Source organism: Chroicocephalus ridibundus, chromosome 22 (assembly GCF_963924245.1).
Source record: "Chroicocephalus ridibundus chromosome 22, bChrRid1.1, whole genome shotgun sequence".
NCBI classification, from domain to species: domain Eukaryota; kingdom Metazoa; phylum Chordata; class Aves; order Charadriiformes; family Laridae; genus Chroicocephalus; species Chroicocephalus ridibundus.
The window spans coordinates 3,888,871-3,900,517 of NC_086305.1; the positions used below are offsets into that span (position 1 = coordinate 3,888,871).

Sequence of the window (11,647 nt, forward strand, 5' to 3'; positions counted from 1 at the left end):
ACCCCATGGGAAGGAGGGGAGCTGTGGCTACCCCGGCATGTGTTTGGGCAGCGGGCAGAGGGTGTGAGCCAGGCTGGAGCTGCCCCTCTGTGCCCCTGAGAAGCAGTGCTGTTGCTGCCTGCTCCGAGCCTGCCGTGGTGCTGATTTTCCTCTGGTTGTGGTCCCGTTTCCTGCTCTGCAGCCCGGCCGAGAGGTGGAGCGGGCTGGGACTGTGCTTGGCAAATGGGCCACAGTGCTGCTGCCCATCCCTCTGTCCCCACCGTGCCCCGTCCCTTCCCAAAGTGCTTTGGGGACTGATGCACGTTTCTCCCCCAGGGATAAAGATCCCCGAGAGCTGTGTCCGTAAGGTGCTGGAGGAACTGAAGCAGATGGACGAGAATGTGAAGCGAAAGCACAACCAAGAGCAGAGCCCGCAGTTCTCCCTGCCGCTGCCCATGCTGTCACAGCCCCCGGACCTCACGCAGACGGGGCCCGGGGTCCCCCTGCCCAGGCACTCCCTGTGCCAGGACGAGATCCTGGACTTGACCTGCAGCCCTCCCAGCAACAGCATTCCCGACGTGGTGATGAACCCAGAGCTCGGTATGCTGTGCTTGCCCTCGGAGCCCCTTCTCCAGCCACACCAGCAGCACAGGTTACCCTTTGGCTTCAGCCATCCTTCTGCCTTCGAGAGCCCGGCTCCCGTCCTGGAGGGCAACGTGCCTCTGAGCTCCTCGCTGCATGAACCCCTGCCCCTGCCTCACCCGGCACCCCTGCAGACACTGCAGCAGCAGCAGCAAGAAGATTTTGTCCAACAGGATGGGAATATCAATTTTAGAGAGATCCTGGAGGAGATGTTAAGGACGTTCAATGGGGCCCACCAGGAGAACATGCTCCCCCAGGAGCGCCAGAGCGTGATCCAGTTCAGTGGGCCTTTCCCAGACTTCTGAAAGCCAGCTGGGCGCGCCAGGTGGTGCTCGGCTACTGTGGATCCACATCCTTTGGTGCAGAGGTGAGAGCTGGGGAGCCCCGGCTTTTCTACTGGTCTGGACTGACCCTTTTCTGGTTTTGAGGGAAGAAAAAAAAAACAACCCACAAAACATATAGTTCCTTAAAGCAAAGTTTATTTATATATAATATACAGTCAGGCATGTATAGATTTGTATATAACACGCGCTTGGGGGGAGTTGAGTGCTGCCAAGTTCAGCTGATCTGGACTGATGGTCTCTGCTGTGTTCGAGTCCTGCTCAAAGGTCAGTGCCCGTGGAGGACTGAGGAGAGCCCCCCCCTGCTCCTCTGTGCCCGTTTCCCTGCAGACTACTGAGTTTCCGAGCTGGGTCGTGCCTTCCCCTGGCCCTCCAGCCCAGAGAGCTGGTCCCCCCGAGAGCTGGCTGACCAAACGGTGTCTGCATCGCCTGCTGCCACCTTTCCTCTTGGGCCGCCCCAGCGCTGCCGTGGACCTCGAGGCTGCTCTGGAGGGCTGGGTCTGAAGGCGGGGGTGAGGGGAAGGGAATGGTGTCCCCGAGCTCCGGTGTCCCTCTGTGCAGGGCTGAGCAGGCAAAGCTGAGAAAAGCAAAACCGCGCCTGCTCTGCCCTCCCCGGGCAGGGACACCGACACCTCTGGGGCTGCCTGAGCTCCGCGGGAGAAGGCAGGAGCTGGCTGCACCCGCGCCTCGTTTGTCAATATGGTGGCAAAGCTCGCGAGTTTGTCAGAGCTCCGCCATGCCGGGACCACGGGGGGATTCCCCTGAGCAGAAGGGCCCTGTGCCCAGCAGCCTGTCCTGCACTTTAGCCTCGCCGGGTCGCTGTGGCTGGCTGTGCTTTGTCCCCACTTCTTGCTGTCGCGGGGTGTCCTTTCAGCTGGCCATCTCACCGGTCTTGTCCTGTCGGGCTTGTCCTTGGCTGGGCCACGGACACAGGATCCCTGTGGGTCCCCAGCCCTGCCCTCCGCTCACCTCGGTGAGAGCTGCTCCCGAGCCCCAGAAGGGAAGAGTTCCCAGGCGAGCACCGGGGCTGCGCAGCGTCGCTGCTCATGCTGCAACTTCACCCTCCAGTACCAAAGAGCAAAGTTCTGCTTTGCAAAAAGCACTGCCCCAGACAACCCACTGCCCCTCAGCCGGGAGCGGCTGGGCAAGCTGCCCCGCCACAGAGGTAGCCCCCAGCCACTCCTGCCACCATCCCTGTTCCAGCAGCATCTCACCTCGGCAGGTCCCGGGGAAACTGTCTCTTGTTTTCTCTTTAACCAAAGGAGTCTGGCAGGAAGCTGCCTGCTGGCAGGAACGCTCCAGGCCTGGCAGCTCCTCCGCAAGCCTCCCCTCTGCTCTCTTTCTTTTTCTTTGCCTTGAGTCGTCGAGGTGTTTCCTAGAAGTGGCACCAGGATGTTTTCAGGGGAGGGACACGAGACCTTCCCTGGCTGGGACACCGGCCCTTCCTCGGGGAGGACCTGGGGAAGGATGTCCAGCCACGAGAGGCCTCTGCTGGGTCCCCCATGCCCTGACAGGTCAGCCTTGAGGGGGCTGGTGGAGCCCCCTGCTCCAGGCAGAGAGCCTGACCCCCCACCGTCCCCCCCCCAGGGCCCAGGGACGGGCCGAGTGCCCTGTTTGCTGCTGGGAGGCGCTTTGGGTCAGTGTCCGCGGTGTTCGTGCTCCTGCTGAGACGGGACCTGCCCCCCGTGGTGCATGGGTGGGTTCGGTTTTGAGGTTGCTCTGGTCCCTGCCCTTCGTTTTGGGGGCTTCTCCTTGCCCCCCACCCTCCCCAGCTGGCACCTGCCTCCCGCCAGCCCTGGGTCAGCCCTGCCCTCGGGGCCGCGTTTTACTGCATTCAAGGAAACCTTGAAACCTTACCTCAAAGTGAACACCAAAGACGGGGAGCCCCTGCGGGCCCCCCCCCACCGGGGCCCTGCTGCTGCCCCGAGAGGTTTGTGCTTGTCCCGCAGCTTCGCTCGCCTCTCGCCGCGGGGCCGGCCGGGCATCGCCGCTTTCTGGGGTGCCGCGACAGCCTTTCCCTCGTCCCGGATAGACCAAGGCTCTCCCCGGCCCCACACCCTCCTCTATTTAAAATATCTCCCAGCCCACACCACTCGTGGGGAGGCCCCGGCTTCACCCCCTGCCCCCCCCGGCCCCATCCCGGTTCGTTCGCTCGACGCTCGCTGAATTCACAGCGAGGAGAGGAAAGGACACCGGGGAAAACCCATTATCAGAGAGGCTTAAACTCAGGAACAGCGAGGAGGAATTCTCCCGCTAGGCACCCTCCGCCAGCCACTGCTCCGCCGTCACCCGGAGCCTTTCCTGGTGGCTTCGACGTTAATTTTAAAAAAATATATGCAATTCTCCCTCCCTGATCTCTGGAAAGACAGAGAGCACCTTCAAGAAAGCCCTTCCCTGCCCCGATCCTGTGTTTTTGTCAGGGTTAATAATATGTAACAATATCTTTTAACTAAATTATTATGCAGTTGTCCTACTGATTGTATGTATTTTTAAATGAGTCCCCTTACACCTTTTTGTTAGCACTTTTTAATCCGCTTGTTGTTTGCCTTTGTTTTTCTATGTGTATTTATAATTAATTGAGATGTATATATGTAAAGAGATTTTTTTTTTTTTAGAATATGTGCCTTTGACTAATAATTCCTGAATTTTCTACTTGCCTCAGAAGGATAATTTTGCATTCTGCTCAGTAAAAATGGAAAGGAAGCCACATAGGAGATTTCTGTAAGTCTCAGCTCTCTGTCTGTCTGTCCGTCTGTCCAGAGGTGTCGATCTGTCCCAGGGATCCCATCTGGGACTTGGATCAGGATAGGGATTCCTGTCGATCTGTCCCAGGGATCCCATCTGGGACTTGGATCAGGATAGGGATTCCTGTCGATCTGTCCCAGGGATCCCATCTGGGACTTGGATCAGGATAGGGATTCCAAGGCCGGCGTCCTACTGGCAGCTGGCGTTTAACTCCAGTGTCAACAACTGGGTGGCGGTTGAGGACCACTGTCCTGAGCCCCCCCTTCTCCCTGGGCCGTGCGGAGGAGGATCGTCCCTGGAGCCAGCCAGGCGCTGGCCTTCCATGGGGCTGTTTTCTCCCGGCTTTGCTGGGGAAAACAGAGATAAAGGAGCTGCTGTTCAGGCGTGTTCCGCCAGCACCAGCTGCTGCGGCGCTAGGACATCTCGCCCTGGCACCACTCTGTCCCCGCGGGAGGTGGGACGGGGGCGAGCCACGGAGGAGCGATTCGTACCTCGCCTTGCGCAGCCGCGGCTGAGCCCTGCAGTGCTGCCCACAGGGCTCACGGCGAGACCAAGCGGGGCAGCTCCCCACACCAGCCCGCCTGTCCCGGGAAGGGGGGGGAGCGGTCAGACAGGCTCGGGCAGGATCCTCCCAGTGTCCTGAACGTGTGGGGGGACCCCAGCAAGGACCCTGGGCCTCTTCCGCACTCCCCCCTTGGCCCCGCAGCGAGGACAGGGCTCCCCACGGGGGCTCAGGGTGGTGGGGCGCTATGGATGACCCAGCACCCTGGGGAAAAGAGGCAAAGCAGCGCTCCCGCCCAGCTCATCGCCCGTAAAACCCGAGCTCTCCCCGCCCGGGGAGACGCTGCCCCTCTGTGGGCTCGGCCAGACCAGGCTGCACCTTTGCAAGCACCAACACGCTGCAGCCGAGGCTCCGGAGGAGGACGGATGCGCCTGTGGTCCTGCATGCTGCTGTCGGACACGTCTCTGCTGACGTGAGGTATTTCACAGTGTCCCAGCATGACTTGGGGGTTGTTTTGCAGTAATGGCTTCTGGCCATGGCTTGCGCCACTGCTGGAACCAGCCCCTTCACTGCCCGGCTAGCGCCAGGAGAGGGGGAGCGGGGCCAGGGCCGTGCCGCTGAGCACCCACACTCTGCCTTCGGAGAAAAACAACCCAATTGCCTCATCGGCGCAGACGCCTGTTGGGTTTGGGTGAGGAAGGATCCCAGCAGACACACACACACACCTTCCCCCTATTCCGGCTTTTCCCTCAGGAGCACCGCCTGACCTGGGATTTGTGTGCAATCCCCTCAGCAGTAATGAGGATTATCCCCGCTGGGCTCAGGAATTGTGTAAGGTCTTGGCTCCCCTGCAAAGCTCTGGCTTCTCAGCGGGAGCGGCGCAGCAGACCCAGCCCTGTCCTCTCCACCACTCAATTCCACACGCCCAGACACAACCGGTCGTTTCTAATACCTTTATTGTAAGGGGACACCAGATCCTGCTCTACGCCCAAAGAAAAGGGCTGCCCACCAACAGCCGCCGGCCCTGTGAAGCCTCTTCCAGCGAGTGTACGCCAGATCTTCGGGTCTGCCTCACCAGCAACCTGGCTTGAAGGCAGACCGTCATGGGGGCTGGATGAGAAGACTCCACAGGCAGCGAGAGGCTGGTGCTGGGGCGCAGGGACAGTGCAAGGGGGAGATAAGCAGGTCTACAAGTAGGCAGGCAGGTCCTTCTCGATCACCTGCGAGAAGGAAGGGAACGTTGTGCTACGAGAACATCATTGCCCCAAAAACATGCCCGAAGCCCCCAGAGAGACTGCTCAGAACCACCCACCCGCCCTGCACTGGGCGTCCACTCTTCCCCGGTGCTGCAGCCACCCCCCACAGAGCCTTTTCTCCCCCAGCCAAAGCAGAAGAGAGCTGAGACACAGCAGCGGAGCCTGCTCCGAGCACTGCTCGGCCCCGGCACTGCCGTTTCTCCGCAGAGATCTGCGGAAAGCTCTGCTTCCCCTTTCCTGCAGGTCAGGCAGAGTTGTGCCACCCCCCAGGCCCCCAGCAGACTTACGTAGGGATCCTCCATCGGACTGTACCTCTTCACCACTTGGCCCTCCCGGTTAATGAGGAACTGTGGAAGCGAAGCAGCACCCAGGTGAGTCCCAGCTGTAACGCGGGCTCTGCAGCCCCAAGAGTGGCAGAGCAGCCCAGGGAGCTGCTTGTGGTGGGGTTGGTCTGGGGCAGCCCCTGGCAGCCCCGCTCCCCCCTCGGCCAGTTACTGCCTCCCTGGGCCAGGGCTGGAAGATCCCGGGGGAGTCCAGGCAGAGGGACCAGGACAGCGCAGGAACCCCTCAGGACACTCCTATCTGACCTCTGGGATAACCACAGAGTTTGCGGGTGAGGATACCTCCTCCCTGCAGTGCCCCAGGGACCCCCCACTGCCCCCTCCAAAGAGCAAGGGTGCGACCCAGGCAAAGCCGGGAGAAGGCAGCTGTGTCCTACCTTAGTGAAGTTCCATTTTATTGCACTAGGAGAGAAAAAACAAGTGTGAGTCTGTGGCAGAAGAAACCCTTCCTCTTGCTGCAGCCAGGCCCCCTGCTCGGATGGAGCTGCCCAGAGCCAACCCCTCCCTGCCTCCCAGGGTGCCTTCCCCAGCCCCCGTCCCCCACTCACTTGCCCAGGGTGCCCCTTCCTTTGGGCTGGTCCTTCATCCACTTCCAGAGCGGGTGGGCATCGTCCCCGTTGACATCGATCTTGCTGTACATGTCAAATTTCACACCGTAGTTTTCAGCAAATGCCTTAATCTGGGCGTCGTCCCCGGGCTCCTGAGGAAGGTGACGGAAGGGGCACTCCGTGAGCGTCCTGGGGATGCAGAGGGGGGCCCGGCTGGGCGAGGGGGAGCCCCCACCTTGCTCCCCCACATACCTGTTTTCCAAACTGGTTGCAGGGAAAAGCCAGGATGCGTAAACCCTTCTCAGCGTATCGGGCGTACAAGTCAACAAGCTGAGTGTAGTTTACAGCGGTTTTTCCTCATTTTGAAGCCACATTGGTGATGATGCAGATGTAGCCTCTGGAAAGGGGCGGGGGGGGGGGGGGGGGGGGGGTGAATCAGCAGCCTTTCCCCAGGCAGGAGGGTGAGGGGCGAGGCAGGAAAGGCCGGTAAACAAGCTCCTCTCCCGGGTTACGCAAGAGATTAAGCCGCAGTGGGACAATCGTCCTGAAGCCCTTTGAGCCGCATTCCTCACCCCCCACCCCCCCCCCCCCGGAGCCTTCAGCCCCCGCGTCCCAAGGCCGAGTGGGGCCCATCCCTTCTCCTCCTACCGGTACTTCTCCAGGGAAACGTCGTTCCCATCGATATCTCGGGCGTGGAACTCATAGATGGACTTGGCCGAGCGCCAGTCGTCCGCCTGGGCACACTGCGGGGCGGGGGGGGGGACGGGACACGACGACAGGACACACTGTGAGACACCGTCACCCCCTCTCCACTTGTGCCCCCTCCGAGCCGGGGGGAGCCCCGCAACCACCTGCCCCGCACGGGGGGCTCCGTCCCCCCGTCAGAACCGCCGTCTTCGCGTCCTTCGCTTCCCCGGAGAGGGCTCGTCCGCCCTCCCCCGCCCCGCATCCCCCCGGCCAGGCCTCAGGCCTCGCGCCCCCCGACCAGGCCTCGCCCCCACCTCCCCCCACTGTGCACCCCACATCCGCGGCCGCAGCCCCGCTCCCCACCGCCCTGCCCTCCTCCCGCGACCTCCGGAGCGGAACCGGCCGGGCCGCACTCACCATCCTCCTCACCGAACACCGCGCCGCCGCCGCTGCCACCGCCCCCCGCAGCAGCGCCCGACCCCATCCCATCGCGCTCCGCCCTCTCGGCCAATCGGTGGTGACGATGCCCGGAGGCACCGCCTCTCTCGACCAGCCTAGCCACTCAGCGCGCTCTAAGTGATGATTGATGGGGAGCTGGCCAATGGCGTGTAGCAGACTACAGCTCCCAGAAGGCCCTGCGCCCGAGGACCCCGCGGTCGCCCCGCGCCGCCTCAGGCGGCGCCGGGGCGGCCGCGGGGTCCTCGTGCCGTGAGGGAAAGATGGACGACGAGGAGGAGACTTACCGGCTGTGGAAGATCCGTAAGACCATCATGCAGGTGCGGGAGGGCGGTGGCGGTGCTCGGAGGGGGTGTGCGGTGCTCAGGGGCTCGGTGGGTACCGTTGCGGCCTAGCCCGGCCCGTCTCCGGTGCCCCGCGTAATGGCAGCGATGGCGGTCGGCCTCAGGCGAGGGGTTTTCTCGGCAGCTCTGTCACGATCGGGGCTACCTGGTGACCCAGGACGAGCTGGATCAGACGCTGGAGGAGTTCAAGGCGCAGTTCGGTGACAAACCCAGCGAGGGGCGGCCCCGCCGCACCGACCTGACGGTGCTGGTGGCTCACAACGACGATCCAACCGACCAGATGTTCGTCTTCTTCCCGGGTGAGCTCAGACTGCTCCGGCCGCGGTTCCTGGAGTCGGGAGAAGGGCAGAAAAACCATAGAACCATCACAGAACCATAGAATCATCACAGAGCTACCACAGAGTCATAGAATTCTGGGTTGGAACGGAGCTCAGGGATCATCTGATCCCACCTTTCTCAGCCAAAGCACGGTCTAGACAAGACAGCCCAGCACCTTGCCCAGCCAAATCTTAAAAGTGTCCAATGCTGGGGAATTGCCCACTTCCCTGGGGAGATTATTCCAATGGGTGGTTGTTCTCATTGTTAAAAACTTTCCTCCTGTGTCCCATCGGAATCTCCCCAGGAGTAACTTGTACCCATCACCCCTTCTTTTCCATGTGACTCCTTGAAAGGGAGTCTCCATCTTCTTTGTAGTCACCCTTTAAATACTGGAATGTGGTGATAAGGTCTCCCCTGAGCCTTCTTTTCTCAGGGCAGTTCTCTTAGCTTTTCCTCATACGGCAGCCTTCCCTACATCATCTCTGTGGCCCTTCTCCGGCCCCTCTCCAGCCCGGTCACAGCTTTTTTCCATAGCGGGGACCAAAACTGCACACAGTATTCCAGGTGTGGCCTGACAAGCGCCGAGTACAGTGGGATAATGATTCTTTATCTCTGCAGGTGATGCCCTTGGTGATGCAGCCCAGCATCCCGTTGTGTTTCTTTGCCGCAGCAGCACACTGCTCACTCACATTGAGCTTATTGTCCCCCAGGTCCTTTTCCACAGCGCTGCTCCTCAGCTGGGTAGATCCCAGCCTGTGCCACACTCCGGGGATTATGTTTTCCCAGGTGCAAAGCCTTACGCTTGTCTATGTTGAACTTCATAAGGTTCTTGTTAGCCCACTCTTCCATCCTGTCCGGGTCTTCCTGCTGCCAGAAGGGCTGGTGTTGCTTTCTGGAGGGGTTAACAGAAGGAGGGAGGGCTGGTTGTAACCTGTTTCCTTTGTAACTCCTTTCCCCAGAGGAGCCCAAGGTTGGAATAAAGACGATCAAGATGTACTGCCAGAGGATGCAGGAGGAGAACATCACCAGAGCGCTGATCGTGGTGCAGCAAGGCATGACTCCCTCGGCAAAGCAGGTACAAAGTATGGTGAAAGGAGCCTGCCTGAGAGTCAGAGGGTTATTGTGGGCTGTGGAGGTCTTGCTTGTCTGTTTTTCGGTGCTGCTTTAGATAAATAAAAGCCTATGATATCCTTCCAGATAAAATCTTTTGCTGAAGCCTGTTGTACCTTAATGCAGGCTCTTGTTTAACATACAAGTGCATTTAACCAGAACAACTGGTTCTGGTTCCAAGCACAGCTGAGGGCCCAGGAGTAGTCAAGAGAAAAGGGGATATTTGCCCGTGGTCAAGAGAGCTGTTTGCTCCTTGCCTGCGTTCATGTGTCTGTGTGAGCACGAGTGTGGCCATCCCGCCTTGCGGTGGCTGCTGTTCATTGAGGAGCAGAGCTGAGCACGGGCAGGGCTGTCCCGGGCCAGTGCTGCCGTCTGACAGACCTTTCCCTTTCCAGTCCCTGGTAGATATGGCTCCCAAATACATCCTGGAGCAGTTCCTGCAGCAGGAGCTGCTGATCAACATCACAGAGCACGAGGTGAGCAGTGTCGGGCAGCGGAGCGAGGGCGGGATGATCAGTCTTTGGTGCTGAGTTGCGGCTCGGGCTGCTCCCAGAGACCTTCTCTCAGCTGGAATGCCGGGCTGAGTGGCGAAGCCATAGTTTCCTTCCTTACGAACAAGTTGCTTCTCCCACCGCTGTGAGGAGCTAATTCCTTTCTCTGGCTTTCTGATCTTACCGTCACTCTCCCCTGTTGTTTGCAGTTGGTCCCGGAGCACGTTGTCATGACAAAGGAAGAAGTAACCGAGCTACTGGCCAGATAGTATCCTTTGTTTGTTCCTTCCCTTCCTGCCTGGGCGTGAGGCATACTTGCTTTGGGCTGAAAATGAATATATCCGCGTGCGATGGCTTATTACTTTGTTCCATGAGCTGCGCTAACGAAGGGGCGCCTGGGCCAGTTGCGCGTTCTGCTGGAGGAGCTTCTCCTTGACCCCCTGCGCAGTAAACTCCGAGAGAACCAGCTCCCGAGGATACAGGCCGGGGATCCTGTGGCCCGGTACTTCGGAATAAAGCGTGGTCAGGTGAGAGAGGAATAGTCTCGGGCACCAACTGTGGGCAGGGCAAGGAGGGGAGATCCTCTGCGGTATTTCAGAACTCCTGGAGGCAGGAGAGGTGTCTCTTTCAAACATAGAAGCTGCTGGGGGTGGGTACGGGTGTGTGTAAGGTGAGCAGGCTTCTAGCAAGGACATGGCAGTCTCGGCCGCCTGCTGAGCTGGCTGGTGACAGGCAGCCGATGTGACACAGCCCCACGCTCTGTGATCTCCCCTCCCCTTGTGCTGGGGGGGTGGCGCTTCCATTCTGTGCCTCCACCTGAAGCGGGGAGCTCAGTCCCGGCGTCTCTGTGGCGGCCGAGGGGCCGCAGCTTTGCAGCCACGCTGTCGGGGGCTGTGTGCGCCTGTGTCGGGCAGGGAGGCCCTGCAGGGGAACCGCCGCCGGCTTCTCTCCCTCACGAGTTCCTTTCTGTTGGCCTTGCAGGTGGTGAAGATCATAAGACCGAGTGAGACTGCGGGCCGCTACATCACCTACAGACTGGTGCAGTGATCCGGAGCTGCCGGGTAAGGCGGAGCGCGAAACCCTCTGGCGAGCGGAAGGCTTTGGGCAACGCTGGGGTTGTCCAGGATCGAGTTGAAGCAAGCTGCCTCCAGGAAAAGATTATCTCAAAACTTTAAATTGTTTGTGGAGGGGGCTGTTAGCGAGAGGATGGACCAGAGCAAGGCTTCCCTGGCCTCATGCCTCGGTACCCACCTGTGGGTGTTCGGGGTGTTCAGTGGGGCTTGGCCTTGGGAGCGTCTGCTGAGGGAGGTGTGAGGTGATTCCCATCCCGAGCTCTCTTTCCTCCGGGTGCGGGAGGGTTGTGTGGCATCTCCCCACTGGCCCATCCACCGGCAATTCACAGACGCTCTGAGGTGTCTGCCTTTTCATAGATGGCCGAGGAAATTCCCTGCCATGATGTTACTTGGCCTAATTCTTTCTTTTCCAGCGTAGACTTTGCCGTAACTCCTCAGTCTTCGTTAAGGACTCAAGCCATGGAAGTAACCTGAAGCAGCAGACGCGCGCAGGGAGGAGGCGAGTGGAAAAAGGCCTTTGCTTTCCTGTTTTATTTTATAGGATCTTATTTTTAATAAAGGTGGTTTGTATTCTCTCTGTTCCTCACTGGTACTGTGTTTCTCACCCTCTCCCTGTACCAAAGCCTTCTGGGCTTTGTGAGTTCCCCTGTTTTTCATTCCGTTTGGGGTGCGCTGCCGCTGCTGAGGCTGCGATGGACTGAGCCGAGAGCTCGCCCTGCAGAACTCTGAGCTGGCGCGTGCAGTTTTGGCGCTGCAGTTCGGACAGACCTCGTCGCTTACCTCACCTCCGTACCCTCTGGCCCTGGTTTTGAGA

At 59.9% G+C, this 11,647-nt stretch overlaps 3 protein-coding genes across 9 annotated transcripts in view; 2 read left to right on the forward strand and 1 right to left on the reverse strand.

The window, feature by feature from the left end:
• The window catches only part of SBNO2 (strawberry notch homolog 2), a 64,961-nt gene extending 61,288 nt beyond the window's left edge, over positions 1 to 3,673 (forward strand). For all 6 annotated transcript variants that reach the window (XM_063357814.1, XM_063357815.1, XM_063357816.1 and 3 more), the window contains one exon: positions 316 to 3,673. In XM_063357814.1, the coding sequence (XP_063213884.1) occupies positions 316 to 926 (611 nt within the window). In that variant the 3' untranslated portion in view covers positions 927 to 3,673. The remainder of the gene's footprint in view (positions 1 to 315) is intronic.
• A 1,475-nt stretch (positions 3,674 to 5,148) lies between these two features.
• Positions 5,149 to 7,573, reverse strand: GPX4 (glutathione peroxidase 4). The gene is made up of 7 exons (XM_063357847.1): positions 7,459 to 7,573; positions 7,003 to 7,097; positions 6,607 to 6,751; positions 6,355 to 6,506; positions 6,184 to 6,208; positions 5,753 to 5,812; positions 5,149 to 5,429 (listed from the first exon to the last, which is right to left on the reverse strand). Exons 1-7 carry the CDS (start codon positions 7,528 to 7,530, stop codon positions 5,397 to 5,399), a joined length of 582 nt encoding a protein of 193 aa, XP_063213917.1. The 5' UTR covers positions 7,531 to 7,573; the 3' UTR covers positions 5,149 to 5,396.
• A 92-nt stretch (positions 7,574 to 7,665) lies between these two features.
• POLR2E (RNA polymerase II, I and III subunit E) lies at positions 7,666 to 11,408 on the forward strand. Of its 2 annotated transcripts, none has more exons than XM_063357844.1 (8): positions 7,666 to 7,817; positions 7,966 to 8,140; positions 9,119 to 9,234; positions 9,665 to 9,745; positions 9,970 to 10,028; positions 10,209 to 10,287; positions 10,742 to 10,821; positions 11,247 to 11,408. In XM_063357844.1, the coding sequence occupies exons 1-7, from the start codon at positions 7,761 to 7,763 to the stop codon at positions 10,805 to 10,807; spliced, it is 633 nt and encodes a 210-aa protein (XP_063213914.1). In that variant the 5' UTR covers positions 7,666 to 7,760; the 3' UTR covers positions 10,808 to 10,821; positions 11,247 to 11,408. The 2 variants fall into 2 exon arrangements, with proteins under 2 accessions (XP_063213914.1, XP_063213916.1); XM_063357846.1 differs by having other exon boundaries at positions 11,252 to 11,408.
• Positions 11,409 to 11,647: the final 239 nt, after the last annotated feature.

What these genes read in the sequence shown, in the direction of transcription:
- POLR2E (XM_063357844.1), top strand. Translation starts at nt 7,761, where the DNA reads ATGGACGACGAGGAGGAGACTTACCGGCTGTGGAAGATCCGTAAGACC. An exon ending in ACCGAGCTACTGGCCAGATA is followed by an intron (nt 10,029 to 10,208) that starts GTATCCTTTGTT and finishes CCCCCTGCGCAG; the next exon opens with TAAACTCCGAGAGAACCAGC. An exon ending in TCGGAATAAAGCGTGGTCAG is followed by an intron (nt 10,288 to 10,741) that starts GTGAGAGAGGAA and finishes TTGGCCTTGCAG; the next exon opens with GTGGTGAAGATCATAAGACC.